The sequence below is a fragment of the Alosa alosa genome, chromosome 12, assembly GCF_017589495.1.
Source record: "Alosa alosa isolate M-15738 ecotype Scorff River chromosome 12, AALO_Geno_1.1, whole genome shotgun sequence".
Classification (NCBI taxonomy): domain Eukaryota; kingdom Metazoa; phylum Chordata; class Actinopteri; order Clupeiformes; family Clupeidae; genus Alosa; species Alosa alosa.
In genome coordinates, this window is record NC_063200.1 from 6,614,085 (window position 1) to 6,641,455 (window position 27,371).

General features: G+C 41.3%; 2 protein-coding genes across 9 annotated transcripts in view; both read right to left on the minus strand.

Annotated features, from left to right (window-relative positions):
• The window catches only part of LOC125304699 (probable helicase senataxin), a 30,098-nt gene extending 25,033 nt beyond the window's left edge, over nt 1-5,065 (minus strand). For all 3 annotated transcript variants that reach the window (XM_048259171.1, XM_048259168.1, XM_048259172.1), the window contains exon 1: nt 4,586-5,065. The gene's annotated coding sequence lies outside the window, so the exon portion shown is untranslated. The remainder of the gene's footprint in view (nt 1-4,585) is intronic.
• Nucleotides 5,066-17,791: 12,726 nt separating this feature from the next.
• LOC125304450 (probable helicase senataxin) overlaps nt 17,792-27,371 on the minus strand; it is a 33,792-nt gene continuing 24,212 nt past the window's right edge. For 5 of the 6 annotated variants that reach the window (XM_048258740.1, XM_048258739.1, XM_048258741.1 and 2 more), the window contains 6 exons: nt 25,128-25,297; nt 24,725-24,817; nt 24,457-24,633; nt 24,243-24,338; nt 19,268-19,355; nt 17,792-19,164 (listed from right to left, as the gene is read on the minus strand). In XM_048258740.1, coding sequence (XP_048114697.1) covers nt 18,418-19,164; nt 19,268-19,355; nt 24,243-24,338; nt 24,457-24,633; nt 24,725-24,817; nt 25,128-25,297 — 1,371 coding nt within the window. In that variant the 3' untranslated portion in view covers nt 17,792-18,417. The remainder of the gene's footprint in view (nt 19,165-19,267; nt 19,356-24,242; nt 24,339-24,456; nt 24,634-24,724; nt 24,818-25,127; nt 25,298-27,371) is intronic. The other variant, XM_048258742.1, reaches the window with a different exon arrangement.

A 27,371-nucleotide genomic window follows, 5' to 3' on the forward strand; every position in this document is an offset into this window, starting at 1 on the left:
TCAAGCACACTAGCAATCGAGCTAACAAGCCCAGGCTGCTAGGTCTCTCACTAGCACGTCTCGGGAGGGAGGTGTACACAACGTATATACTGTAATTACATAGAACATGATGCAAGCTGGCTAACTTTAATGACAAGTGAGACAAGGATAATTTAACACCAGTTAACCATGGTTTTGTTGAATAATCAAGGCAAATTACCGTAATAATCAGAGCCGGACAGTAACGGAGTACATTTACAATTTTGAGGGATCTGTACTTTACTCGAGTATCATTTTTGGGGAGTACTCATGACTTTACTCAAGTACATTTGAGAGGCAAATATTGTACTCTTTACTCCACTACATTTCTATCCATAACCGTGAGTACCGTTACTTCTTCTAAAAAAGGAAAAAGAAAAATCTCGAAACCTTCAATTTGTTGTTTTCCTCTCTCAAACGTGATTCGATTGTGCAGGCGCCACTGATTGGGACAGCCTATCAGCAATCACCTTCAGCTTTCCGCCAAAGTCAACTCCATGGTCAGATTTAGATAAGAGACTAAACCATGGATGAAACAATGGATGAAGACGCAGCAGGTCCATCCCGGGAATGTGCCAACCTGTGGCCCCACCTCGCCAGACTATTTCAATTTTCTGAACAAGTTCATGATAGTTTTCGCTTCAAGTGTTTCAATTACAAAATAGTATTTTGTATTTGAACTACGTATTTTATATACATGTATTAGCAATACTGCCCATCCCTGGCAAAATGGTAAAAAGATAAAAATGACTTGATTTTACTTTCAATTCCTTTTACATTCTCCAAGGTATTAACATTAATATTTTCCATAACTCCATGTAGGACGTTTCTATACATAAATGTAAGCACTGTGGCAGTAGTAATGCAATATTTAAAAAATGTAGGCTACTCTTGTACTCTTGATACTCAAGTACTTTTAAAAACAAATACTTCAGTACTTTTACCAAACGCTGTCGCCATCTAAACGAAAGGCACATCTGATAAAATATTTTGTTGTTTTCACCTGCGAGCATTGTCGTGTAAACAGGGCCTTAGACAAAATGGCCTAAGCTATCCTGCCACATACATTTTTTCACATTTTCGGGGGTCTTTGAATTCAGCCCTCTGTAGGTTGATTATTTTCACTTCCAAAAAACGTTGTGGCATCCTGTCGTTCACATTACCCAGTCCATATCAGTATAGATATCCAACATCAATGTCATATGTATGTGCTTTTTTGGCCATTGCTTCAGCTATGCATTTACTGTAATGGTTTATAGCCCAAAACCCTTACAGCTTGTCATTACACTCTCTTATTTTTCTGGTAAGTGGTCCCCTGAACAAACATGGCATGTGCTGTAGAAAAAAAAAACGAATTCACTGATTCAAAACTCAGAGAGTTTCTGCCATATTGGCAGGTTTTGAGCATGAATCACCTGTTTAAGGTCATGCCACCAAAACATCTCAATCAGATTCAAGTCAGGTCTTTGACTAGGCCACTCCAAAACCTTACATTTGCTGCCCAGGCAGCAGCAAAACAGCACCAGACCATCATATTACCACCACTGTGTTTGACTGTTGGTATGATGCTTTTATTGTAAGATGCTGTGTTAGCTTTATGCCAGATATAATGACACCCACGCCGTCCAAAAAGTTCCACTTTTGACTCATCAGTACACAGAATATTATCCCAAAAGTCAATAGGCCTACGTTTTTTTGGCAAATGTGAGACGAGCCTTTGTGTTCTTTTTGGCCAGCGGTGATTTTCATCTTGCAACTCTCCCATGAATGCCATTTTTGCCCTTCCTTTTAGTCTCTTTCTTATTGTGGAACCATGAACACTGACAATAACTAAGACAGGCAAAGACTGCAGTTCTTTAGATGTTAGTCTGTTTTTTTTTTGTGACCTCCTGGATGAGTTGCCGATGCACACTTGGAGGAATTGAGGTAGGCTGGCCACTCCTGGGAAGGTTTACCACTGTTTCGAGTTTTCACCATTTGTAGATAATGGCTCTCACCATGGTTTATTGGAGTCCCAGCGCCTAAGAAATGGCTGTATAACCCTTTCAATACTAGATGTCAATGACTTTTACTATCAGTCCCAGATCCCAGTATCATGTTGCTGTTTTTTGAGACCTTTTAACTTCACATTGGCAGACAGGTTCCATTTAAGTGATGTTTAGATTCAACTGGGTTGGCAGTAATCATACCTGGTGTGTCTAGTGAAGTTGAACCCAATTATTAATTACATTTGGTTAATTGATTAATCAGGGTATCTCCACATTTTTCAAGTGCAAATGTAAAGACGTTTAAGACCTTTTGAAGACCTCTAAATGGAAAAATTAAGACTATACCACGGCCAAAAAGGTGGATACGACAAAACTGTTTTATGCACTTTATGCATTTTACTAACTTCCCCTGCCCACATTTGTCCTGAATCATCTTCACAGCTATGGGTCGGGATGGCTGAACATATCAACCCTTTTTCGCGGTGGAGGGAAATTTGGTCTCTGGTTTACAAGTCAGACCCACGGGGCTGCCTGCTACAGTGGCTGGGAGCAGGGAGGGTTAGGGTAGCTGACTGTTCTTTACCTGTATGATGTATAGCCTAGGCTACTTGCCTACTGGACTGGATTCCCTTCAATATCTTTTAAAGGTAGACTATTTAAATATGTTAATAGGCCTAATTTATATAATTATAAATAATTGTCCCATATGCAGCACATCAAATCAATGTTAATCCATTAGGCTACTTTCATTTTGTATACATTCAGTTGTATACAAACCAACCAAAACATTGTAAAACCACTGACTTGTTTTTTTTTTTTTTTTTTAAATGTAAGGGAAAAGTTAAATCCCCATTAACTCACTTCCCTGTTGGGTAGGCTAGGTCATAATTTGACCAGCCGTCTCCGTATCCATAGTTTCTTAAACGCTATGCTGCGTCCGAGTAAAGATAAGCCCAGCGCAACTCCAAAAAGGAGAGTTCTTTCTGTTTTCACACTTTTAACGACACCCGTAAAAAACATCTTCACTCTGCAACCACTACACTTCCTCCAGTAGACTTCTAGCTCCTGATCTACGGAATGCAGATGACATACAGTATGATGTTCTTGGTCTTGTTTTAATTTTCTTATTTATTTTTATTTATCTTATCTATTTTCTTGTCACTGCTACTAATCACACTTAGTTTGTGTAGATGTATGGCCTTTGTGTAGATGTATGGCCTTTGTGTAGATGTATTGTGTAGATGTATTGTGTAGATGTATGGCCTTATTGTTATGACTTATTAGCTAACCTTTTCTTTGTGTTTGTTCAGCACTTTGGCTCAACCCTGTTGTTTTTAAATGTGCTATATAAATAAATGACTTGACTTGACTTGATTACGTTTCTATTTTCTTGCTATTTCACATTATGGTATTTTTTTGTTAGTTAGCCATGTAGCGGCAGAAAACTCACCCTGTCCTGCTCACACTCTCTCTCGCTCTCTCTCTCACACACACACACACACAACAGAAACATCCCTCTGTAGCCTAGGCTAGGGCCTTGAATCAGAACAATCCAAGATTTTTGTAGCACAAAATGACAGTTAATCTCGGTGTTCACTAGCATTATCAACACCACAGCGCAAATTAAGTTCAATAGGCTGATCATGCATGAAAATTAACTATAGGCCTACTGCTAAAAAAAATGAGGGAACACTTACAGTTTTCCACAATTGTTAAAACACATTTTTTGAAACCTTCCACCCTTTTCTCCATTCTCAAACTACATTCGGAGAATGTCTGACAGTTCTTGCAAAATAAAACACTCGCCTAAAAAGTTTTACTTGTGCTCAGAACCAAACAGTGTCAGAGACGATCCAGTGGATGATTGAAGTGTTCCCTTAATTTTTTTGAGCAGTATAGTTTGTTCATATCACAACAAAGTCAATCACGGAGATACAATTCGTTAGACAGGCAAAGTTATCAGCAGTTAGCAGCATGCGTGTTAAGAGCTGTGTTAGAATAATCTATATATAATAATAATAATAGGCTATGTATTCTGGTGTTGTCGAGATATAGCCTACCATAGCTCAAATTGATAGCATTTTTGATCACAAATTTCATTTTGATCTCAAGGACAGCCCTATGGAGCACATATTTTCAGGTGAAATAATTAACCTAAATATGTTAGCACCACCAATTCTGCCTGATTTATTGATGTAGGCCTACATACACTAAGAAAAAAAAACACTAGGTTATGCATAACTTCTAAAAAGTCACAATAGAAAAGGAGAGGTTGCGGTAGGCAAGGATTATTGAGTCAATCTACTAAGTGGGCTATTACTAGCTACTACTTAGGCGAATCTTAATTTTACTATTTTTCATCACTAACTTCTGCCTGCTTTATTGCTGTGTAGCTAGACAAAAATACTAGTCTATGCCTAACATGCCAAGGTAAATAAGGCGAATTAGAAAAATGATATGTAAGGTCTAAGAGAGCAGACAGAGGTGAGAAATGTTGGCCAAAGTGCAAGATAAAAATATTAAGAGTAGGCTAAACTGGTAGGATATATCGCGTCAATTTAAAAAAAAACATAGCCTACCTTCAAAAAACGGAGAAATAGCGTTTTCTGTCCTGACAAACCAGTTCACAAGCATAAAAACTCCCTATCCCACCAACGAATGTGTGCGCTGTGCGCGCTGCTCCTGTGCCTCCCGTGGAACAGCCTTGAGCGGAGTTTGATAGAAGCGCGGAAGGGGTTCGTGTTGGTCTTCACCAAAATGAAGACACGGAAGTAAAGCAAAGTCAAGACACGAATCAACTTGATGGTGTCGTGGAAAAAATCACAAACCAGCGAAGAACGGTCTGAGATGAGAAGTGGCCGCTTGTGGCCTTTTATTCACAAGTCCTCCTGGGTACAGCTCTGAAAAATGCACAGAGACTAAGTGTCGCCAGGCAGGAGTTGCGAATGATGGATGTCCTCTGCAGCGGAGACTCCACGACCCAGGCCTTGGGGAGAAGGTGCGCACGTTCTCAGGATTTTCCTCTTGGGGGAAAGTTTTTGTATGTGGTCAAAAACACCTCCTTTTTACTTATGGCCAACCCTGGCCCAGTGTCTGCCCCCTATGAAATCGGCAGACCCTTTTTCATCCAATCAATGTATATTCAATAAATCATATAGGTAGATGAGCTCACTGAGCTCAAAGTCAAAGTCAAAGTCAAAGTCAGCTTTATTGTCAATTTCTTCACATGTTCCAGACATACAAAGAGATCGAAATTACGTTTCTCACTATCCCACGGTGAAGACAAGACATATTTGACCAATTTTAAGTCCACAGACAAACATAACATTCAAGTAAACAAAAAAGTAAGTAAATAAGTAAATAAGAGGGCACATATAATAATAATGAAAAAATAAGAGCAGCAAAATTTTGTTGACATTGTGCATAGACAGTCAATAAAATACTAGTGCAAATACTGTAAAATACTATAAGATACTGTTTGGCCTAAGTAATGAAGAAAGTGGCATAGTGGTGCAAGTTATGTAAGAGCAGCAGAAGTGTTGTGTTTTCAGGACAACAACACCAAGTTGTAAAGTGTACAAGTGTGCAAGTGTTCAAGTGTGCAGGTGGAGTAGTGCAGGCGGCCATTGTGGGTCCAATGTCCAGGATGTTATGTAGCTGAGGGTGGAGGGGGGAGGGGGGGAGGGAGGGAGAGAGTTCAGCATCCTTACAGCTTGGTGTATGAAGCTGTTAGTGAGTCTGGTAGTCTGGGGCGCAGGCTTCTGTACCTCTTCCCAGAGGGCAGTAGATCAAACAGATTGTGAGGCGGGTGACTTGCATCACTCACAATTTTGGTCGCCTTTGGCGGGTGAGGTGGGTGGTGTAAATGTCCTTCAGGGGGGGGGAGAAGCACCAATGATCCTTCCAGCTGTGTTCACTATGCGCTGCAGGGCTTTCCTGTTGTATTCAGTGCAGCTTCCGGCCCCACACAGCCGATACAGCTGGAGAGGATGCTCTCAATGGTGCCTCGGTAGAATGTGGTCATGATGGCTGGTGGAGCACTTGCTCGCCTGAGTTTTCGCAGAGGAAGTACAGGCGGCTGAGCTCTTCGCCAGTGATGCAGTGTTGGTGGTCCAGGAGAGGTCTTCACTGATGTGCACCCCCAGGAATTTGGTGCTGCTCGCTCTCCCACCACAGCACCGTCGATGGTCAGTGGCAGGTGTTGGGTGTGACCTCTCCGGAAGTCAACAACAATCTCTTTGGTCTTGCTGACGTTCAGCAGGAGGTTGTTGTCCCTGCACCACGTGGTCAGATGGTCGACCTCCAACCTGTATTGAGTCTCGTCGCCCTCGGTGATGAGACCCACCAGAGTTGTGTCGTCGTCAGCAAATTTCACTATGTGATTGTTGCTGTAGGTTGCAGTGCAGTCATCGTCAGCAGGGTGAAGAGCAGCGAACTGAGCACGCAGCCTTGGGGGCCCCTGTGCTCAGTGTGATGCTGCTTGAGGTATTGTTGCCAACACATTACTACTTGGGGCCTCTGACAGAGGAAGTCCAGTAGCCAGTTGCAGAGGTAGGTACTGAGTCCTAGTTTGTCAAGTTTGCAGATGAGTTGTTGTGGTATTATGGTGTTGAATGCAGAACTGAAGTCTATAAACAGCAATCTCACATATGAGCTGCCACAAAAATTATTAAATAATCCCCAGTAGGCCCGTGTGACGTTCGCGCACATGCATGACATCCTGCCCTAGCTTCTGCCTGGCCACCTGGCTGCACATGAACTCTTCATGAACTTTACTACATATATCTCTCGGCTGCTGCCTGGCAACACATGACATCTTCAAAAAAACAATCTGCCACATAATCCCCTCTTCGAGGCTTGCAAAAGTCTCGCTGAAGGGAATCACATTTTCAACACATAAAGTATAATAAGAACATAAGGATTGCATAAAGAATATGTCATTGCATATAGCCAGTATATGTCATTAGGCAGTGTTTCCTAACCTGCTGATTGCTAAGGCAAATGTGGAAATAAATGATGCTATAACTTGACATAAGTTGCATAAGGCACACAAGACAAACAACACAATTAAAATACATACTGGTGACACTAGTGTAGCAGCAATTGATAAATGATACCATTTACCAAAATATTTAAGACAAATGGCTGGGCTCCGAGTCGGTTCCTGCCCTAAAGTGGTGTTTAAAAATGTAACTCCACTCGCCCTACCGGAAGACTATCACTATTGACAGGTGAACTAAAATCTACATCAAAGATTGTTAAGGCGGAGCAAGATGTTTCATCAGGAGCCACTTCCGGGAACCCGGATCGCACGAGGGGGGGGGGGGTCAAAATCCCCCTTTATGCAGAGCAGAGGCAGCGACTGCTCCATTGAAGTCTATGGGCATAGCTCAGAATTTCACCACATATGCTAAGGTCTTGGTTCTATAGAGTTAGGAGTGTGAATTTCTGGCACGTTTTCATGATCCTCAAACCCTTCTGAACATTTCAGGTATATTTTTAGCATTTTTGAGCATTCCAGTCTGGAGAAAATCAACCTTATATCAGGTGTGCGCCCGGTTATTTATGCAGCTGCTGTTGGCGGTTGCAACGTCACGCTCGTCAATACGTCATCGACACGCCTCTTTATGCAGACAGGATTCGATCCCCATTTCGCGCCCATAGACATGAACTACGACGAAGTATCTTGCTCCGCCTTAACAATCTTTGTCTACATCTCCATGATAGGAGAAGCCCATACCAGCCAATCATGACAGTCTTTGGTTGATTCACGACACTTACAATTACAGCTAATGCTACTAATCTTACTAAAATAGTTGTTCTCGTTTATCATAAGTAATGTTGTTTTCTTATGTGTAATGGTTATAGTCCTTAGTTTTACAGAGGACATACTAAAAATGATTAGATATGGTTAAATATGCCTTCCATGCTCTGCCTTCCTAGTCATTACTATCCAAAGTAAGACTATTTCAAATTTTAGTGCTGCGAGTGCAGCTCTGCATCCTCTGGTTCCCATTGTCATAATCATGTAAACCCACATGATACTGTTGTAGTATGTGAACAATACATAGACTCTGAGATCAGTACTCAGATAGGAAGAGGTTTCAGGCCGCTTTGAAACCAAACTTCCCTGGCTAACAGCCATCCAGAACCTGTGGCGGCAACCCCCCTGCCTTAGGTTGTCCCAATGCAGGCCAAAAACAAGGATCTTACCCGTTATAGGGCCGAGTAGCCTTAATCAACACAGTGTCCTGTTCTGATGAGGTACACACGAGAGGTGCAGAATATCTTCAAATTTAGACTTGGGAAACAGAGCATGTGGTCATAATGATACAGTATATAGCTAAATTTTGCAAGCAAGTCTATCCAACAATTGTGGATGGTTGTGCCTGTGAGGGCTAGTACACCAAAAAACTAAGTTTCTACTATGACTATATGATTAAATGAATTATTATTATTATTAATAATATGAATTAATGTAGTTATCACATCATATTCTCATCAACGTGCCATGTGGGTCACACGGCTTCACATGTTACCATATCATTCATCATCATGTACACTAACAGCTATTAGTTACTTGAATTTGTTCGACCTTTCATATTGGTGGTGGTGGAAACTCCTCGCACACATATTTTATGACTTGTGTGATGAAGTCCATTTTGTTTGCAAAACCCTCCTGCATTTCCATATACTTACTTTGGTCAACCTTCCCTTCAACTAAATGAGTGTTTTCTTCTACTTCATTTAACACATTAAGTTGTTTAGACACAGTGTCTGAGCAATACCATCCCATACATGGCAATAAACAACAAATCACACATTTCATATGGCTTATTCACTGTCATCGTCATCGGAGGTCCAGTATTGGACCATCTCCTCCAGCTCCTTCCAATCCAGTCCAGTATAGCTGTACCTGGCCAGGTCTCTTGGACTCTTGCTATGTGGGCTGCGGCTGGGCTGCCGCCGTGTGCTGGTCTGTTGAAATAATGTCAGGGAAAAAGGGGCTAAAGTTCTGGTTGCTGTCCTCCCCAAAGAATGTAGCTGAGGATGACAGGGCCGATGGTGGTGTACTGTTCTGGAGAGTGAGGCCCCTCTGGCTCTGCGTGCTGTTCGTCGGGTAGGCAAAGGCTGTGCTTGATTCTGGTTCTGGCTCCGATTCCTGGGATTGGTGGGGCTGCTGTTCCTGCTGGCGTTGCTCGTTGATGTGTTGTTCTTCCCTTGGATGTTCTGCTGCCTCCTGGAACCCTGAGTCCTCCCACTAAACAGGAGTGGTGGTTGTGGGAGCTGGTGTGACTGCCATGGCTTCTGGTGGTTGGAGCTCCTTGCTGAGAAGACTGCAGTGATGTCTGAGTGACCAGCGGGCTCACCCCCAGTGTGAGCATCCTGGCTGAGGTTGTTGGTCGGGTGTGGTTTCCCCTCAGACCTCTGGTTCTTCTGCATCAGCACCGCTGTTGGGATGGCCTGGATCACCATGAATGGTCCGGTTGCCCTAGGGTCAAGGCATAACCTTTAAACATTCGCAGGTACACCAAATCTCCATGCTAAATTGGTCCATCTGTGGTCATTCTGTCCAACCACTCTTCATTGTTTTTCTTTTCTCTAAAGAATTCTTGGTGAATATGAGACAGTTGTTTAACATAATATCTGATTTCTTGTATTTTGCTGCTTTATCTTCCCCCCTTGCGCAATGATCAGATGATCATGCGCAACTTACAGTCCATGAGGAGGGTAAGCAATTAATGATCTGGGGCTATCGCGAGACCATTATGCTTTCTCTAGATCCCATCGGGTCCTTGTTTAGCACCTTCGTCATGCCATTTGTTTTTTTTCACCTTTTCACCTTTTCAGTAGCGCGTTCCTGCATTATTTAAATCTTTGTCAGTAGTGAGACGGGGTTGTATTATGGTGACATTAACATTCCATCATCCAGGTGACCTACTGGTCCTTATATAGCTCTGGTGACTGTGGGGTCATGTACTAATTGAAACAGTAAGTCTTAGGGATAATGGGGTTCACAATGGAGTTTTCCGCATATGATACACTCCCCCCTTTGACACATGGCACCACACAGAGGGTCATTATGATGCATGTGATTCTCATCAATCCACTAGGAACACCATTTGCACCCCTCAGATGAGAAGAAAGGGCACTGAGTGGATCCACCCAGTAATATGACATGTTGCCCGCCTTCACGAGGGGCTGTATTCATCTCTCTTGCCTTGGGAATGGCTTCCTTGTCGTCCACTGTCCATGTGAGTGGGTTTCTCAAATTGTCAGATCCAGTCTTGAAATCATAGCATGCAGGGGAGCAATTATTTGCTTGTATCACTCCACTCAGTCACTTCTGTATCCAATTAATCCCCCAAAAAATAGTTAGTTTTAGTAGCAGGTTGTGGAGCTCTTGGAATAGACTCTGTATGTTCTGGTGCTATGCCCTTCTTCCCTTGGGATATAAGTCTTTGTCTGCTAAAAGTTTCAGTATCCTGTTGCCTCCTGTATTTGAACATCTACGAGTCTACTGATCTTGTTGATTTTTCTTCTCTTCTGATTGTCTATACTGATTCACAAAGTGGGCCACTGCTTGTCTAAAACTCGTCCTTGGTCATCACTGCAAGCCGCCGGTCATTCTCCAATTGTAGTTTTACAGGTCGAGGTAGCGCATCAAGGATTGCTCGTCTGAATTGTGATCGGCCGGCATGGGACACTTCAGGGTCTTGCTCCATTTTACATCGCCATTTCTGTGCTGCTTTTTCCACAAAGGCAGCTGGGTTCTCACTCTCTTGTAAATTGTCAATCCATACTGCTGTGGGGCTGTACTGATTAGGATAAGCAGCTCTCAGAGCTCTTCATATCCGTGTCCGGTATCCATCAAATGGTACTCCATCCATAGCATTATCATCCATAATGTATCCAAGGTGCTTCCTTTCTAATACAGTTGTGGTTTCGTGTTTTCCCAAGGACATGCTCAAAATGTATTTGATGTCTCCTAAGGCTAGAGTTTTTCCGGTCATTTCTCTTTCGAGCTCACCTATATACAGGCCTGCGCCATCATGAAGCACAGGTAATCTTGCCATTAATCCACTGACATCTGAGTGAGACCATGGTTGGTAGTGGGCCTGTTGATTTTTTACTATCAGGGGAGCCATGATCCTGCTCTGTTCTTCTGTGTCTGAATTATCTTCTTCGTCCTTCTTCTTCTGTGCCTTAAACTTTGGGGGATAAAGAGGCTCCCTTCCTGGGTGCGACAGGGCCTTGGGTGTCATCCGCATATCTCCCTGTTCCCTGCAGGGTGAGAGAGCTTCTCCTTGAAACTGGTTGGTGTGCAGCGTGCAACAGGTGCTTCTCTAGAGATGCCTGTGAGTTGGACCGTGGACAGGTGGTGGTTGCACAGCTGAAAGCACTCCTTGTATGTCCTTGGTCAGACTGTTCACATAGCTGCTGTGTTTTAGGCCTGGCTCCCCCCTTTGTCTCCTGAGGTGTTGGTGGTGGGGGCATTGGTGGAAAGAGTGTTGGCTCAGAGCGAGACCTGGCTACTGTTGGCTGTTGGTTTTCAGTTGTGTCTTGGAACTCTTTTGTGTCGGAGGCCCCCTTCATTTCGATATGTTCTGCAGCGTTAGTCTCAGCTCCTCTCATGGCTTTTCTGAAGTTTTCCATGTATCTTATGCGGTCTTTTTCCACTTCATCCATGTCAGATGCTCTTCTTGTTTGTGGGTCAGAGGCCCCTTTTATTGCAATGTGTTCTGCGGCATTAGCTTCTGCTGCTCTCATGGCTTTTCTGAAATTTTCCATGTATCTTATGCGGTCTCTTTCAACTTCATCCGGGTCAGATGTTTTTCCTGTTCGTCGTGTTCTGGTGTGGGAAACATTACGGGGCGGTGAAGGTGATGATGAAGATGATGGTGGAGGTGAAAACGCACGGCACCGGGGTGGCCGTCGGTGAGTCACTCGGGCTTCTTCCCGTCCTCTTCTCCTAATTCTGAATTTTTCTCTGCCAACTCTGTCTCTGTTCCATCTAGAATGATTCCTGCAAGACTTAGAAATTGTCCATCCGTTTGTTTATTGTGTTTAGAAGTGTGTGCTGCCTCAGGGAGACTGTTATACAATTTCTCAACTTTCGCGTACGGAGGGGGTCTCATCTCCTCCACCCTGGGGGCTCCGGGTGTTTTTTCTTTTGTCAGATGTTGTGCTTCCGATTCCATTTCCTGTTCCTTGTCCTTTCTTATGTCCTTATCCTTGCAGTTGGCATTGGCTGTTGCAGCGAATAGCCTTAGTGTATCCAGCACAAGCCTCCTTTCCCCTTGTCTATCCATTCCTTGCTCATTTTTCTTGTAATTCTTAAGTTTCTCTTCCATTTGAACCAGCATACGACTATCAAAAGTTCCTTCCTTGGGCCATGGTGTAGCATCTTTTTGAGTCCGGAGAACCCATTTATGATTTATGTTTTCGATTATTGCTTGACGTTCAGGATACATTTTTATGACCCTTCCCACTGGACTGCTTTGTTCTGATATCATTTTTGGTAGCTTCTGTGTGTGCTCACTTCCAAGCATACAGTATACTACTGGCGATGCACACTTGCTGTTGTACAACAAATAGTCTTTGAATCCTAAACTCCAGTTTTGAAATTCAGTTTTGAGCATCATCGAGAGTTCTGCATAGAAACTTGAAATGTGTTAGTTGTGCATATGTTCATACAAGTTCAATAAGCTATGAAAATTCATTAGCGAGCTGGAACTGGTTCCCGTCTCTAAATCTTCCATTATTAATTGATACATTCCGTTAGGTAGTTTTATGATTAGGATTTTACCTGTCATCATTATTTTCATCATAATTTTTTCTTTTTTGCTGTTATTCAATAACCTGACTCAATTCATCTTTGCCTGTTCTTCGAGGACTAAAAATCTACAAACCCACACGTTTTTAACTTTGTTTTTTGAAGATTTCCTACCTGTCGGGTGGCTTGTGAATTATAAGTCTGTTCAGAGGGGTTTCTATCTGTCCGAATGTCACTGACTCATTTTGTTCTGTTCTGAGGGTTTCTGTCTGTCCAGTGGCATTCAGCTCATGAATTCTGTTCTGTGGGGTTTCTATCTGTCCGAATGTCACTGACTCATTTTGTTCTGTTCTGAGGGTTTTCTGTCTGTCCAGTGGCATTCGCTCATGAATTCTGTTCTGTGGGGTTTTCCGCCTAAGATATCTTTCTGCTGTGTTTTACTAAACATGTGATTGAGGTGTCTGTGATTCCTTCAAAACATGGCCCTGCACCCAGTGATTAATGTGTCTGAGAGCCTCCAAATGACCCGCACCACTCAGCCCTAAATTATACTGACCGTGGCATGCGTTCCCAAGGAAAAACAATCCTTATTCTCACAAAATTGCATCTCCTTGTTCTTCTATATTCTTTTTTGTTCTTAATTTATCTGTCATCAGAACAGGTAAAAATGCTTAAAACGCAACAATTTTTGTAACCCTGTGTGGGAATAGTAGGTACAGAAAGACAACATTTCCGCACCCAGACACCCACACTCAAGCACACACACTGACACAGACACCCACCCACACTTGGGTCCAGTAGACCCGAACACCTTACAAGGGTCAAACGCCAGTATTCATGTGTTATCAATGTACAAAAATGTAAGACCAGAATATAATTACACACTACACAGTGGTCTGCGGCAATAGCAAAACAGATCGAATCGGCACAATACACAACTACACTTTCCCCAATCACCCAAATCAGAATGCATTGGCTACATCTTGATCCATTTCCCCCCAGATCCCTGGCCCCTGTGGCAAGATCGGGCCGCGACAAATCCTCATGCATTGAGCAAACACATCAAAACACTCAGTCTGAGCCGCCACTGCAATCTGCACTTCTTGCTCTTGTGCCCACTCCCGCTCTGCTCCCTTCAGGAAGGTCATAAATCAAGTCAAAGTCAAGCCCTTCCTCCACTGCTTCTACAGTATGTGCTCAGTTTGAATCAGGGCCATTGCTAGAAGCAACAGGGTCAGCGCTAATGTGTCTCAGTCATCCGTCGTTGAGTCAAAGTTCCTTTTTTTTCCCCTCACACATTCATAATTTCATTCACGCGGGTACCCTCACACATTCATTCATCTCAACATTCAATTCTTTTCATCAGTTCTCACGACTTATTTGCTAAATCATACAAATAATGGACGGGCGTCTCATTCATCCTCCTATTATTACAAAATGTAAGATCCGTAATCTACTAGTCTTTCACACGGGAATTATTTAGGGTCGCACTCTATTCATCAATTTGATAAATCTATTTTACTCTCGGAGATCGCATCAATCCGGTAAAAATACAAATATATAAAAATGAAAAAAATTCTTATCGAAGATCGCATCAATTCGATAAATCTATTCTACTCCCGAAGATCGCATCAATCCAGTAAAAATATAAATCTATAAAAATAAAAATATATTTTATCGAAAATCGCATCAATTCGATAATCTATTCTACTCTCGGAGATCGTGATCAATCGGTAAAATACAAATATATAAAAAATGAAAAAAAATTCTTATCTAAGATCGCATCAATTCGATAAATCTATTCTACTCCCGGAGATCACATCAATCCGGTAAAAATATAAATATATAAAAATAAAAATATATTTTATCGAAGATCGCATCAATTTGATAATCTATTCTACTCCCGGCGATCGCATCAATCCGGTAAAAATATAAATATATATATATATTTTTTTTTATTATTATTTTATTTGTCAGCAACTTCTTACCCCAGAGTTCTCTTTTTTTATTATTATTTTATGAGGATCAGGTGAATATGCCTGTCCCAAGATTCGGCCGACCCCAAAGGACAAATGGTATTTTAAACTAAAGCAAATATTTATTTTTTACCTTGGTGCGCCTTTGTCATTAGGAAGGCCTCCTCCGGGGCAAACCGCTTCCCCGTCCTTCACAAAATCTCGGTAGGACCTCCAAATATTTTGTGGAAAAAATCACTAACTTTTAACTTAACTTAGCACTCTGAACATAAACCAGCGGAGAACGGTCTGAGATGAGAAGTGGCCACTTGTGGCCTTTTATTCACAAGTCCTCCTGGGTACAGCTCTGAAAAATGCACAGAGACTAAGTGTCGCCAGGCAGGAGTTGCGAATGATGGATGTCCTCTGCAGCGGAGACTCCACGACCCAGGCCTTGGGGAGAAGGTGCGCACGTTCTCAGGATTTTCCTCTTGGGGGAAAGTTTTTGTATGTGGTCAAAAACACCTCCTTTTTACTTATGGCCAACCCTGGCCCAGTGTCTGCCCCCTATGAAAATCGGCAGACCCTTTTTCATCCAATCAATGTATATTCAATAAATCATATAAGTAGATGAGCTCACTGAGCTGCCACAAAAATTATTAAATAATCCCCAGTAGGCCTGGGTCACGTTCGCGCACATGCATGACATCCTGCCCCAGCTTCTGCCTGGTCACCTGGCTGCACATGAACTCTTCATGAACTTTACTACATATATCTCTCGGCTGCTGCCTGGCAACACATGACATCTTCAAAAAAAAATCTGCCACAATGGCACAAATAAGGGTTGACACAAAATGGTGGAACAATCATCCAGTGGCCATTTGGGCAGAAGTGGCGGCGAAGATAAAAATATAAAAAAGTGCAGATCAGTGCATGGCAGGTGAAATCAGTCCATGTTTGTTTTAAAGAAGCATGTCTAGTAGTACTGTTTTCCCCATTTTCACTAATCGTATTGAACAGAAATGTGTGCATTGGTATAGAAAATATGTCCAAACAAGGTGGCAAAAGCTAGTTAATATTCAAAATATTTAAAAACTCGGGTGTGCAACATTTGCTCTATGAGTAGGCTATTGAGTATGACTTGCTATTACCATGGCTCCATGTGATGTAAACAATATTCAAATTAAATATTAATATCCAAACCAAAACAACTGCACCCTAGAATCACTTTTTTTGGGAAACATTTTAGCTTAGGTCTTTAGCTACATAATAATAATAATATTTTGTATTTAAAAGTGCCTTTCATGACTCCCAAGGTCACTTCACAAATTACACACACGCACATATATAAACAAAAATATTAAAATAACAGTCCATCATCAGCCACACAAAGGAGGTTATTGGTCACTGTAACCAAGTATCTGTAATGTGTTGAGAACGGAATCCAGATTGAAAGGTTTCAAAGAGATTGTTTTTTAGCTTACCCTGAATTTGAGATGCCACTATCCCCTCAAGGTTGAGATACAAAAGGTAGGTTGGAAATAGGTTGATAATTTTTGAAGTCATCAGGATACAGTTCAAGCTTGTTAAGTGTTGGTCTGACAATTGAGGAAATTTTCCATGAAGTAATTTAACCTCTCTGCAGTAGATCTTGTTGTCCTATTCACCTGGGCTCATGTACTTACCTGGGTGCTTAGGAAAGTGTCCCTATAACACAGGCCGACATGATTAATCCATTGGACGCCTGTCGCCTGGGAAGTGTCAAAAAATCCAAACCCATGCACATCCAACTAACATGAATCAACAAAACCTCACATTGAGACCAACTGATGTCATACATTAATGGTAACTGTAGCTGGAATTTTTACCAATATGATTATCTGACTTTCTGACAAGGGCTCTGATTGGCTCATCAACATGTCACCTGTCAAAAGGACGAACCCTGATTTCTGATTGGACATGTGACGTATAGGAAGACGGAGGCCCCAGAGATTCAGATGGAGTGTTATTAGGTGGTTTGAGTGGTCTGTTCACAGTGAGAAATTCCCAGCTCCGGTGTTTCCTTCTCATTTGCATAATATGATCTTATTTGCATGGTATGAAGTCAGTTTCCTCACCCCAGGTCACCTTCTATCCCTGCCCAACTTGCATCGTGCGTGTTTAGACTAACTGGTTACCCTTATCGCCAAATGTTACACAGTATGTTGCAAATTGATGAAACAGGGAATTCCTATAATGTGTTACTTAAGGATGAACATCAGCTATTATCATTTTGAAGTTCTCATTTTCTAAAATAATCATGGTACAGACCAAGGGACTCTCAATTAATTAAGTATGCTCGTTTATAATTTCCCATCATTAATAATGAGTATACTTCAAAAACATCCACCAAAACAAACCTTACGCAGACATTGGTACTTTGGAGAGTGTGGCTTTCTTCTCCAGAAATGATTGGACTGAAAGAGTGAGTGAACAAATATGGCTGGTTCTGCAAATCTACTTCACAATTCTGCACTGTAACCGATTGGCTGAGAGTAAAATAGCCTCATAACCCATTTTAGTCATAAGCAGTTAACGCACTCAGGAATTCGGTCACCCTGAAAAAAAAAAAAAATTCATAGCTGTATTTGACAGGCTAAATCACAGCTAAAAACCTGTGATCTGTAAATTTAACTGTGAATATGTTTAATATTCTAACTTCAGCTAATGTGATCATCCAGAGGAGCTTTTGAAAAGTCAGGAGAGGACATGAGCAAACATTAGGGGTTAAAATCACTTCTAAGTAAAAATAACTTACAATATACAGTCACCTTCATTCTTGTCTAAATGAACAGATGTGCCCATATAACAAAGATATGATTCCAGTGTTGACAAGAAAAGCACCATGTATGAATTAATACCAACACCAGAAAAGCTACAACAATCCAAGGTCAAGAAAAAAAAAAAAAAAAGAAAGCAAAGTGCGAGTAGAATGTTGATAGAACTCTTCTGGTTCAGGTTTTGGCCTGACCCCACACAACATACACACAGAAGAGAGCCAAAGCGTCCAGACATAAAATACAAGTAGTTGGATTTAATTCTACAAAGACTCCAGCACAGTCCAGTCAGATACAGATGAATACTGACAAACAAACTGAACGCAATTTATAAAACCACTCTTCTTTCCTGTAAACTTTTTTCTTTCTTTAAAAAAAGAACTTCCTTTCAAAGAAACTAAGGCACGATGAATCTCAAACTGAGGCCCACTGCTGAAGCCGTGCTGTACTAAAGCCTATAAAACGTGCTTGCCCATTTGAAGCGCCAAGTACTATGTGCAAATTCAGGTTTCCTACAATTTTCCTACAGCACAAAAGCACCAGTAAAAACAGGGTCTTCAGGTGTCTGTTGTGCATGTCCCTGTTGAAAGGCCTTTCTGTTTGGATGGAGACTGTGACTGATCACATAAAGATCAACTTAATGCATCTTGTATGGGTAGTGCGAGCATAGTCTTATTCAGCCATTTAACAGATATGAAAAAGACAAACAAAACAGTGTCAACACACCTTCACAATTAAAAGGTAGATAAAAATAAAAGTATGTTATTTCTGGCAAAGTATGTACAGTTAGTATATACAAAGTATATATCCACAAAGTCCCAGTGTGGAGATAAGGTTTTTAAAAAAGAAGGGGAAAAAAGATACTAGTGCCTCTCCCTCCTCGAGTAATCTGAGGGGGTCCGATGAGAGGAGCTGCTTCTTTCGACCGTGGAACTCGACACCAAATCGTTCGGACTGGGTCGCCGTCGCTCATGTTCATAAGAGTCATGCCTGTCCCTGCTAACACTGAGATTCGGATGTCTCGAAGGGGCAGTGTTCAAGGAGCTGCCCTGCAGCCGAGGGTCTCTCGGCCGATCTGTGGGATCCTTTCCCCTGGCTGTCGAGGAAGATGCCGGCCTGGAGGGAATCGTTCCTGAAGATGTATTACTGGACCTTGGGTCACGGGGCCGATCTGTGGGATCCTGTCCCCTGGCTGTCGAGGAAGATGCCGGCCTGGAGGGAATCGTTCCTGAAGATGTATTACTGGACCTTGGGTCACGGGGCCGATCTGTGGGATCCTGTCCCCTGGCTGTCGTGGAAGATGCCGGCCTGGAGGGAATCGTTCCTGAAGATGTATTACTGGACCTTGGGTCACGGGGCCGATCTGTGGATTGTGGAGCCCTGAATTTCAAGTTGACCCTGGAGGTGTTTGAGTAGGGGGGCGTGCTGTTTGATCGTGACAACTGGGACCTGTTGGAGGGATTTGAAGGCCAATCTTGTGTCCTATGAGGGGGAAGAGGATCTCGTTTAAATATTTTTCGGGCATCGGTTTTGAAATGCTGCTCCTTCGTTGTTATGATGGTCCCACGGCTCTCAGCATCCTCTATTAAAGCCTTCCAGTCGCTGTGTTCCTAGAAGGGAAAATGTATAGCATTATCAGGGCAATACCGAAATGTGTTAAAAAAAAAATTAAAAAAATTCAATGAATGCTATGGATGTGCATGCCCATGTTACCCTCAGGGTGCGCAGGTGTCCCAAAACGAAAAGGCTGTATTTGGCTCTGGTGATTGTGACATTCATTCGGTGGCGGTTCCCTAGAAAACTAACACACAGCATCCACAGTGAATTTAGTAGCATACATATGAAGTGCTGTCCAAAAAAAATAAATATATATATATTAAAAAAAAAAAAAAAAAAAATTATATATATATATATGGGGCGCAATGCAAGGCAGGTCCATTGTGTGTCATCATAATCATAATATATATTAACCTGAGAAATTTCAGATTATTCATTTTAAGCAAAGAACATTTCTGATACACTTTTTGGCAAGATGGTGGCGATATATTAGGCATGTGAATTACACATGTGAATATACAAAATATTGGATATCATTATTGTGATTAAAGTTTCAGATCAACCAATAAAGGCATTACCAATTTCTGGCACATTTTCCTGCTTGACCAGGTGGTGGCGCTATGCCAGGCAGGCCCATAGGGTCTCTGGATATCATCATATTGATAATATCTATTAACCTGAGAAGTTTCAGACCATTCATTCAAAGCATAGAGCATTTCTGGCATATTTCCTGTTTGGCCAGATGGTGGCGCTATGCTAGGCATGTGAATTATATGTGTGAATATAATCACAATGATATTATCCAATATTTTATGAAGTTTCAGATCAATCACTTAAGGCATTGTGCATTTCTGGCACATTTCCTACTTGGCCAGGTGGTGGCACTATGCCAGGCAGGCCCATTGGGTGTCTGGATATCATCATAATCATAATATCTATTAACCTGAGAAGATTCAGACCATTCATTCAATGCACTGTGACTTTGACACATTTCCTGTTTATATGGTGAGATTAAAATCATGACTCATTACAACATATCAAAAATCCCTTCACAATTTAACATCAGCAACATTTTGGCATCATATTTGCCAAATTTCACATGAACCTGACAAACTGTCTAGAAGGAGTATGTTAAAATTGATCATGTGAAATCCGTGTAATTGCCATTCTTTCTGTTGCCAGGTGGTGGCGCTATGCCAAATATGCATTATGGGCATGTGAATATCACTACCATGGTATTCAAAGACCTGTGAAATTTAAAAAGACACATTTATTGTTTATGTGGAAGGGTATTAAAATTCATAGTTGCCATTTTGTCAAATTACAACATATCAAAAAAAGCTTCACAATTTAGAATCAGAAGCATACATCATCTGGAATCATGTATACCAACTTTCACATGAATCGGATCAATCGTCTAGGAGGAGTATGTTAAAATTGATCAAGTCCCAATTACCTCACGTCCTGTGGGCATGGCTAATGGCATGTTAATACAAAAGTTGATTGTTTTTGGGAGTTACATACATCCACCAAATTTGGTGTGTGTATCTAAAACTATATGCCAACCACAAGTCACAGTGACATAAGGGGGCGCTATGGAGTTCCTGGGCAAAGCCTGGTGCCAAGGCTTTTCTCCTGTGTATTCACAGTACCTCTTGATGTGTGTGCCAAATTTCATGCGTTTTCACCGATGGGAAGCACCTCTTTTGGCATCACAATTAATCACATTTTAGTCTGCACAAAATCCCAAATAGCTCACTTCCTGTTGGGCGTGGCTAATGCATTGTACATACGAAAGTTGTTCATCTTGGGGAGATGCATTCAGCTAGACCGATCAAATTTGGTAGGTGTGTGTATGTGCCAACCACTGCATCAAACACCTAAGGGGGCGCTACTGAGTCCCTGGGCCACGCCCGGGGCCAAGCTCTGTGACCTAACTGCTTTGCGTGACGCCTGATGTGTGTACCAAATGTCAAGACTTTTCACCCCATCTTAACCAGCTCAAAAAAGGAAAACGCTTTGAGACAAAGTTAAAATAATAATAAATAATAATCCTTACAAAAACAATAGGGCCTTGCACTCTTCGGTGCTCGGGCCCTAAATATATGCCTAAGTTAACAGAGTTCCAAAAAGTAGGAGTGTAACTAAAATATACTGCTCAAAAAAATTAAGGGAACACTTCAATCATCCACTGGATCAGTACTCTGACACTTACTTGTGCTCAGAGCCAAACAAACTTTTGAGGAGAGTGTTTTATTTTGCAAGAACTGTCAGACATTCTGTGAATGTAGTTTGAGAATGGAAAAAAGGGTGGAAGGTTTCAAAAATGTGTTTTACCAATTGTGGAAAAAAAATTGTGTTCCCTTCATTTTGAGCAGTATATGTATTGTATTGGTAATTATAGAATTACCACTATTATTTGCTAAAAGAAATGTTCCAGTTAGTTTTTAAGTAATCTGTGATCAATGACCATCATGGGACTGAAAAATAAATATCCAAAAGGGCCTATGTACTATTGAGCAGCAGAAGGATTTGTGATGGACATGTAGAGTGTAGACATGAGCGCTGCGCAGATCTGGATCTTACAACACGAACATGCTTCACGTTCAGTCAGATCTGCGCAGCGCTGCAAGATCAAACGTGCCCACCCATTTAACGCTACGGAACATGTAAGAAGATTCCTTTCTTTCAGAAACAGGTCTTGTTATAACCCCTCTGTACACTTTCAAAGTTTACAATACTTTGGTTTGTCTATACTAGGGACATTCACTACACAACCAATTAAGTATAATTATACTTTGACTTTTGAGCAGTCAATAGTATAAAATAATCTTGCTCAAAATGCAATTTTTTCTCTCAAACCACAGTTTGAACTTGGTATCTACCATAAATAGAGCCTAGGTCATTTTTACTCTGGAGTATTCCTTTAAGGTTGTTTGTACGGTTTGGTCTGGTGTCTCATTTGCCTCGACAATAAACCATAGATTATCTATGGGGTTCAGGTCGATGAGTTGTTTGGCCAATTAAGCTAGGGCTGGGCTAAAATAAATAAACTCATAAATATCGATTTTACATCGAAAATCAAGTCCCCCCCCCCATTAAAATCGATTTGTTTCTAAATCGATGTTCTCTTCAAATTCCATCACCAAACTTTATCCAGCTGCTGATGGGTAGCAAACATAAACCAGACCTGATGTCAAAAGTGATGGCTCATTAGTGAGGTCATTCAAAAGGCTTAGGCCTGCTGCACAATGTTTAAACTAATGATATTGGAAATGCCAGAGTAGGCCTGATAACTGCACTATACCCTCCAACCCAACTTGTCTGTTACCATCAAAGAATTAATAGGTCTACTACCAAACTAGATAAAATTCCAAAGGGAAAAAAAATGAACAAAACGGGTCATAATTTTTCAAATTTTTTGTCATTTGAAATGTTGTAGGGGTAAAAAAAAAAAAAAATAAAATAAAAATGATTAAAATCATAAAATCGGGTTTTATGTGAAAAAAAATCTGAATTGTTTTTTAGGCCATATGGCCCAGCCCTAAATCAAACACCGTAACGCCATGGTAAGCAAACTAGTTGCTAGCAGTTTTGGCACTGTGACCACTGACCAGGTGCCGAGACCAGCCCGAAAAGGAAATCAGCATCTCCATAAAGCTCGTCAGCAGATGGAAACATGAAGAGCTTTAAACATTTCCTGGTAGAAGGCTGCATTGACTCTGGACTTGATAAAACACAGTGAACCAACACCAGCAGGGGACATGGAACCATGAAACTGAACCTTGACTGGACCCTGATATCTAATCGAAATGCAAAATTTGTTTTCATGTAAAAAGAGGACTTTTATCTGAACATAGCAAGTGTTTGCGGTCAGATAAATGTTTGTCTGTCCGTCAGCCCTTTACTTTCCTGTTGTTTTGCTGATTATTACTAAGTGCAGTCTGTCTGTCAGCAGTTCACAAGTGCATTTAATAAGCAAAATGGAATATTAGGTTATCTGAGGATAGAGAAAAGTTTACCCAAGAACACTTTGTACAGAACATATATGTAAGGCCAACTGATCTCACATCCCTGGTTGGTTTGCCTGAAAGTGTTGGCAGACTTTCAGACTGTCAGAACCATTTCTGTAAATGTACATACTCTGTACTTATTATGGTCATTTGTGATTTTTGTACCCATGTGTACCCTGTGTGTGTGTGTGTGTGTGTGTGTCTTTGGTCTGTATGCAGCGTATCCATTGTTTATCCTTGAATGATTAGAATTCAGTAGGCACTGTCTAGGGACCTTTTGGCTTATCCTCAGGTGTGACTCTCTATTGTATAGACTGGGGAACAAGGATGGGGGAGCAGAAGTCATATTGTCACCATTTGGCCATGAGCAAGTTGGGGTGTTAAAACAATGTGGCCAGGCCTTTGAAGCTTAATTAAAGAATAATAAAGCTGATCAGGCCTGATGACACAACAACAAGAGACCACATCCCCACACCTTTATATTGCATATTCAAACTAGTAAGTCACTCCTTCTCTTTGTGTGTAACTTAAATATGGTAGATTTGTTTCTGTATAGTCAGAGAATACTGGTGAAACCCATGATGGGGTGACTCAAACATGTACCTCTCCCTTGAGGGGCACTGGCCCCTCATTGAAAAGAATAAAAGCCTGGATCCTGATATTCCATCGTCCTGACTGAATCTTAAGAGAAATATGGTAGTAAATATACCATCATGCCAAAACATCAGTCATCTGCTGAGGAGGTGAACCCCAAATTCTGATTGGACTGTTACTTATAGGAAACAAGCTCATAACACTTGGTTAGATAAGCAGTTGCGGTATCTATTGGTCAACGGCTACTTAAGCCTGAGGAATTAAGTTTCAGTCCTGCTAAGGTTGTAAAAGCAGTTACATTTGACCTTGGCAGAGGTCTGCGCCACCTGGTATGCCGTCTAGTTAGTCATGTTTTGAGGACAGTTTGCATATTTGAACATATACAGAACATGACAGAAAAGCAGTAGATGACCTTGGAAGTTCAATCCCAGACAGGTCACAAAGCATTGAGGAAAAGGAAAAATGTATACAAACACAAGTGCTAATGCTTTTGCAGGCATACTTGCGCACGCTCACAAACTTACCCGATGGAACCCATTTCGTTGCTGGCTCGCACACAGGACACAATGATGCAGTCCATCTCCCTACCCTGAAAGCCATCGACTGTGTCCACCACCACCCTAACACAAAAGAAATACAAAAATCATCAATTCAGTGCATGTTTTTGTTAAATGTGTCTTTTTTTATATTATTCAACCATTAATTACTGTTGTGAGATTGAGTGTGCTCAACACTGACTTTGTCAAGTTTTTTTTTCGGAGGGCTTCGCGAATCCGAAACTTCTGTCCACTGTACGGTGTGATGACCCCAATGACTTTTTGAAGTGACTGGGAACAAGTGCGGTTCTGGTACCGCTCAACGACCAACTGCACTAACTCTACAGTCAGTTTCACCTCCTTAGGGTTGAAATATGAGCTGCCATGCACACACAGAGAAATTGTCAACATAAGTAATGGAGCAGCACATGCTTATTTTTTAAATGCATTTCTTTAAGGTGATGACATACTCCCTCTCTCTCATCTCCTGTCCATCAGCAACATCCAACACCCTGTAGGACTCACAAGCCCACTCTTTAGAGCAGCGATTCTGAGCGATCGTTCTGAAAATGAATCAAAATACATTAGATTTACCAGAAATGGAAATATGATATGCAATGTGAAAAAGGTTAAGATTTCAATATACAAATTTCAACCAGTTGTTTGAGCTTAACTTTGAATTTCTGAATTTCCTGAAGCATTTTACTATGGCTTATTAATTTGTAATTTCATTCTGGTGTTTCTTAAACCTTAATATGGATCATGCATCACCGGTCATTCCCATAAGTTGCAGCATTGTTTCAAAAAGTATTTAGTTGAATGTTTACTTTAGGAAGATGTGCTTGGACAGTACAGTAACTCTGTGCACCTCACCTATCGGTCTTGAGTAAGTTGTTGTAGATGTATCTGGAAGGGAAGGAGCAGATGTCTGGGTGCATCCTGTATTGCTGACTCAGGAAGTGGATGCGTGGGGGGCTCAGACGGTGTATACATTTGTACAGTCGAGCCATCAGTGACTGATCAAACCCTAGCTCCTTCACTTTCTGACAGACACACAAAAACAGAACATAAACTTAAAAATAAAAAAAGAAACGCACAATACTGACTAGAAGGCATGCATTATCAAATGCAATGAAGCAAGTGTATGCGTGCCATACTTTCTCTTAGCGAGTTAAATGAGGCAACTACTCAAACAACTCTAATTATGGAAACACAAAAAGCAGAAACCGTGGCATCTTGGGTCATTCCATGTGAAAACCGCCAATAAAATATTTTGCTGAAAAGCGGTGAAAATATGCCTTATGTTATCAAACGAGGGAATCTGAAGTTTCAGGTCAATATCTCAAACGGTTTGCCCGTGGCGTCCATTTGAATTTCGGGTGCCACGGCCCTAATTGACACATTGGAATTTCACATTTCATCCTTTGCCATTTTTGGAAGCCCATAACATCTGTTGCATCTCCCTCTAGACTTGGCCTTGAACAAACAACACAGCCTTACAGTCCTATCAGGAGGAATAGGGCACACTGTATCAATGCCTCCTTCTGACAAAACACCACCTGGCATAATCACTCTGGGTCATCAAAATAGAACTCCCCAGCACCCCAGCTGGTTGTTTGAGGCATCTGTATTCTCAGTGGCAGTCAGAATGGTATGAAACAGATGACTAAATTCAGCAATATGGCCCAAGAGAACGTTTCCAGTGATTTTAGAACACCTTTTCAACAGCTATCGGGTTTGAGGCAGGAACTATTCTTGGCAGTCACTCTGGCTTTGTGCTCACTATTTCATGGATTGAGGTCTGGACTGGGCCACTCTAAAATGTTGACTGCGACCAGCGTGCTTTATCCATACTCTTCCTTTCATGTTGTGTTTGACTTTATGCAGGTTAATGTTCTTGTCCTTGATGCTTGCTTGGTGCCCTCACTGTGGTTACGAGCTGGTAAACAAGGCTGTGCTGTGAAAGTAGTTGCTTGCTAAGGCAAAGTAGGTGGCTGGCAGATAGATCGTACATGAGCTCAGACATATTTTAGATTTAATAGTGCAAAGTTAATGTGGTAAATTTCTGATGAAAAAGGCCTATGAGTCACTCTGCAGTAGAAAACTTGATGCCATGTCCCCTAAAAACTCATGTGATGAGCCCATGCACAAACAAGCGAAACAATGCATGAGATCGCCTGAATGTAGGGAACAAGACGATTACAACAGCTCCCTTGTGCACAAAACCATCATATTATGATGACTAATAAAAAAATTGGAACTAGGTTGACCAGGGCCCTGATTGACTTGTCAACATGTCAATCACCTGTCAAGGGGGAGAACCCTGATTTGACATGACGTATGGAAACTAAGAAGGCCCTGTGACGTTATGCATCGTATAAAGAACATGGCATCATGATTTAGACTTCAGATTGTGTGCACCCTGTAACACCGCATTATGTAATAACTCAATAAAATGTAATAAATATCACGTCAGTCATAACTGCCGGATTTTGTAATAATCTGCTGCATTATGTAATAAACTGCCTGAATGCAATATGAAAAATATTTTGCCGCATTATGTAATAAGTTATGTAATAAGTTATTACATATTAATAAGTTATTACATGTTGTGGTTGTTATTACAAGATGCGGGTCTTGCGATTTGTTTAATCAAAATTTAACAATATGGTTCATTATGTAATAATGAACCGAAAGTGACGTCGTCATTGATAAAAACAGCATAACATGTATTTTACTCACAGTTAATATTTAAGATGACAATATATCATACTGTTGCACACGTAAGTGCTTCTGATAGTTAACCAAATGAAAGCATGGACAACTAAATCTCTGTCTTCGCTCAATCAGCACCAAATTAACAGATGAATGCGCTAGGTGACTGGAGGGCGGTCTGGAAAGAGCAAGTGCGTGTGTGAGGTTCAAAGAGTGCCGCCAGTATCAGGAGCTGCAGCAATTAGTTTTTTTAAAAAAAAAAAAAAAAAAAAAAGTTCCTTTGGGTGTTCAGTTTTTCTTAAGAAAATAATAGGTACTACATCCTCAGGATGTTCTACCAGTCTGTTGTTACCAGCATCCTCTTCTATGCAGTAGTATGCTGGGGTGGAAGCACAAGGAAGA